The following is a 3,766-nucleotide window of genomic DNA, read 5'->3' on the forward strand; positions in this document are numbered from 1 at the left end:
TAAAAAAAGCTTTGGGTGACCGGGAGCGTCCTGCTCAGTGCTGGCAAACTGTGTGTTGCACGGGACTCCTCAGGTCCCTGATCTGGTCTTGCATCATGCCCAGACACCTCCTGACGTCTTTGCCATGAAGTCACAGCCCAGGAAAGCAGTGAGAGCTGGCAGTGAGGACTTGTTTGTCTCAGCCCAACATCTGTGCCTTAACCTTCCCTCGCGGAGACTTCCTGCAGGCTGCCCAACAAGCAGATAACTATTTTGGGGAAACAAAGCTCAGATTCACATCTCACCCCAGGCAAATCTGAAGGGGAAGAGAGAAAACATGGGGAAGAGGGGTGAGGGGCAAAATAAAATCCCAGAATCACGCCTAAGAGAAATGGTAAAAGATCATGGAACAATGAGGGGAATTCATAGTTAGATTAAACATGGAGCTGTCTTCTTTTGACCAAGTGCAGTCCAGCTCCTCGGCCATCACTCTAGGAGCCAGGAAGCTAAAAAGGCAAGAATGTCCCCGGACAGATCAGAAAGGACAGCATCCTCTAAAGCGCCATTATGTGCTGGATGCAAATGAACCCCAGTGCCATGAAAGCTCCACTGTTCCCCTGCCCTGTGTTGGGTGTGTGCTATTTGATGCTGTAACCTTGATCTCTGGCTGAGAGTTAAGCCCAGGCTTAACTGCAACGGCTGGTCTGGAAGATACTCTGAAGTGCCATCACCTCTCTAGAAACTTTTGTGCTGACCACTTCCACAGAAGGTTTAAACATAATGTAAAGGTGGATCTTCAACATCAGAAAGGATATGGTGAAGGGCTATAGGTATTTTCTGATCAATTATGGTACTATGGGAGCACTGTATGTTACAGGATGAACGCACCTCATGTGCTTTGTTATCCAGACGTTGCACCACGTGCCACCACGTGCGTCCAAAGGAATCGTTTCAGGGTGCGGGACAGATGCAATGACTAACAGAGCAAGACCGCTTTTTATTCCTATTTCTCAAGCTCCATTTGCAGATCACGTAAGCATCCTTCATTGCTTACACAGGCTGAGATGCATCCCTAGTGCAAGGGAGCGGCACGCTGAACTGCTGCCAGCGATGAAGACAGACTTTGCAGGGTGGGGAGGGATCACGATACTCTCCCCAAACGGCCCCCCGATCTCCCATTGCTCTTCGTGTGTGGGAACAGGCTGTTTGGAGCTTCACCAACAGACATCAGAGCACATCAGCCCCCTTAAATCCCGCCTGTGATTGGGAACGTCCCTCACATGCGGTGCCACTGCCAACGGGAAGGGCTCGGGCAAGCGCTGGGCTAATCCAGGTGCCATCCAGACTGTAGGGAATTGCCCCAAGAAAGGGCAGGCAGGCTCCTTACCTTGGCCCGCTCGTCCCCAGACATGGCTCGCCACAGGCAGGCAGGCAAAAAAGAAACAAGTGCGAATCAGCATGGTGACCGGGACCTACAAGGTGGCAAACATCAGGAAGAAGAATTTTTTAATTGCATTTCATTGTGACAACACCCAGGTTTTTTGCAGTCCTCAGTTAAGTGACCACAAGCTGAGATCTATACATCACTGACAGCACTGAAAAGGATGGAGAAACATGCCTGAATTTTCCTGCAATTCCTATATATTATTTTGTATTCTTGGTCTCTCCAGTACAGCTGTTCAATGCCTTGGACCAATACTAGATTGTGTTTATAAACCTGATGGGGAGTAGACTTTGACCTGGTGCTCCTCTCAGCCTGCTTGGTCCTGGGGATCGGCACTGCCCTCCCGGTAGGACGATCTCCACAGCGGTACGATATGTCCTGGGCTCTGATCTGATCGTGGAAATCAGCAACATTGGCCCAATCACTGGGCAGATGTAGATTCCAGAACAACTTCTGTATTAAATCATACAGAAGTGATTATTTGTGATTATCACGACCGAAGTCAATGTAGGTGTACAAACACACAGCATCTTCCTCACGTCCCTGCAATGCACACACTGATCATAAAGGGAGAAGCAGTTAGAGGAGCACTTTTTGGCAGATGAGCTCCTCACACCACATATTTAATGACCCTGCAGTCGCTGTGATAAAGCAATTAGGCAGCAGGAGGGATATCACAGACCTAGCTGAGTTTACATAGCAACAGTTTAGAAACAAGGGGTTTATTTCTCATTTCATGGTGGAGTTCCTGAGAAGTTACATTCAGGACCTGTTGGGATAGCCTTGTTTTAACTTGTTCACCCTACAAAGACTGAAACCAGATGCAGTTACAGACTTAACCATGGCAGAAGATCGGTTTGACTTAGAAGTAACCTCTGCAGCACTGACAAAGCTGGCTGGCTCAGGACAGCCGTCCTCCAGCCCACGGATGTCAAGCACCTTCCGTTACCTTTGCTGGCCTGCATTTAATTTTTATTCAGTTTGGGTCAGAAATTTCAGGTCAGCATAAACCCACCCTGACGGAAACAGTGCCTCCCCCTTGTCTCAGTCTCCATATACCAAGTTTAAAACATATGCTGTTGGCCTTTTGCAACGCATCATTGGCATCTGTCATTTTTGTGCTACACATTTCAGCCTTATTGCTTTTGGCAGAACCAGACCGTACACAAGTTTCCTCCACCGCCGTCTGCAGTGACATTTCACTTCTGTGCATTTTGATGGACAGGTATTTAAAGGCTCCTGGCAAATGCCTATTTCCCCTCAAAAACGGCAGCTTTTTAGAGGTTTCAAGGAAAAATAAATATGCACGTCAGTGACCCAGCCATGATCTCCCAGGGTTTAAATCAGTTCTAAATTGCTGTAAGAATGAATGGAAAAACACGCAAGTTGTAACAGGGAGATGTTAACCACCCTACTTAGTCTGTGACTTTTTTTTTGATTGAAGATCAGGTTATACGGAACAACTGCAGTGTAACTGAAGCCCTTAGCCATGGGAAACATTTGCTTTTTTTTCCCCAGCTAATAAAATTAAGTCATAGCTTATTAAAAAACCAGCAAACATTTTACAGGTGGGTTTCAGGAATCTGATTGTCACCTCAAGAAAAGCAAAGCCTGCCCTGGCTGCAGAGGTACATGGGCCAAAACCAGCAAGAATCCTGCATTTTTCAAAAATTCCCTGAATCAAAAGTTCGTTTGTGCCATTTTGCAATGCCACCAAACTGCTCTTGATTTCCTTGCAACTTCCCCATGGCTCTGCTGGCCAACGGGATGCCAAACTCCGCTAAAGCACTGGGCTGTGGATGATCTTTTCATGTTAACCAGGGTTACACGGGATCTGAAGTCCAGTGAAAAAAACAGACGGGCTTCTCCAGCCTGCACTGAGCCGGGCTTACTGCAGGGTCCAGCTCCGCCAGGAGCTTCCGCCCCGACGCGTCAGTAAGGACGAGTTCAGCATTAACCCAGGCTGGATCCAGTAAGTCCCAGGCTGGGGATCTTTACTGTGACTAAAGTAAGGAGCAGGGACTCCATCCCTTCTTCCCAGCTCAGAGGCAAACCCATCGCTGTTCTGCTTCTTCTCCAACTTTCGTTTTCCTACCTGTAAACCAGGAATAACAAATCCACCTGTTTGAAATGGTGGAAGATACCCAGCTGGAGCAGCTCCCTCTCCGCAGGTTACCTGCTGGACCCCAAGCCCCCACCCTGGGTCTCTGTGGTCCCTTCCCGACCACCTCTGCCCTTGCCGGGGCCACCATCCCACCAGGCTGAGCTGTGGACCCTGGGACAGAGGGGACCACAGAGTGGTCACCACGAGGTGACATCAGCCTACTGGCGGGCAGGGAGCCG

The 3,766-nt window shown here is 48.8% G+C and overlaps 1 protein-coding gene across 1 annotated transcript in view; it reads right to left on the bottom strand.

Moving 5' to 3' along the window:
• Nucleotides 1-1,439, bottom strand: part of COL20A1 (collagen, type XX, alpha 1) — a 48,373-nt gene extending 46,934 nt beyond the window's left edge. Inside the window, exon 1 of the mRNA XM_010291969.1 lies at nucleotides 1,367-1,439. Within this exon, the coding sequence (XP_010290271.1) occupies nucleotides 1,367-1,439 (73 nt within the window). The remainder of the gene's footprint in view (nucleotides 1-1,366) is intronic.
• Between the last annotated feature and the right edge of the window lie 2,327 nt (nucleotides 1,440-3,766).

Source organism: Phaethon lepturus, unplaced genomic scaffold (assembly GCF_000687285.1).
Source record: "Phaethon lepturus isolate BGI_N335 unplaced genomic scaffold, ASM68728v1 scaffold30367, whole genome shotgun sequence".
NCBI lineage: Eukaryota > Metazoa > Chordata > Aves > Phaethontiformes > Phaethontidae > Phaethon > Phaethon lepturus.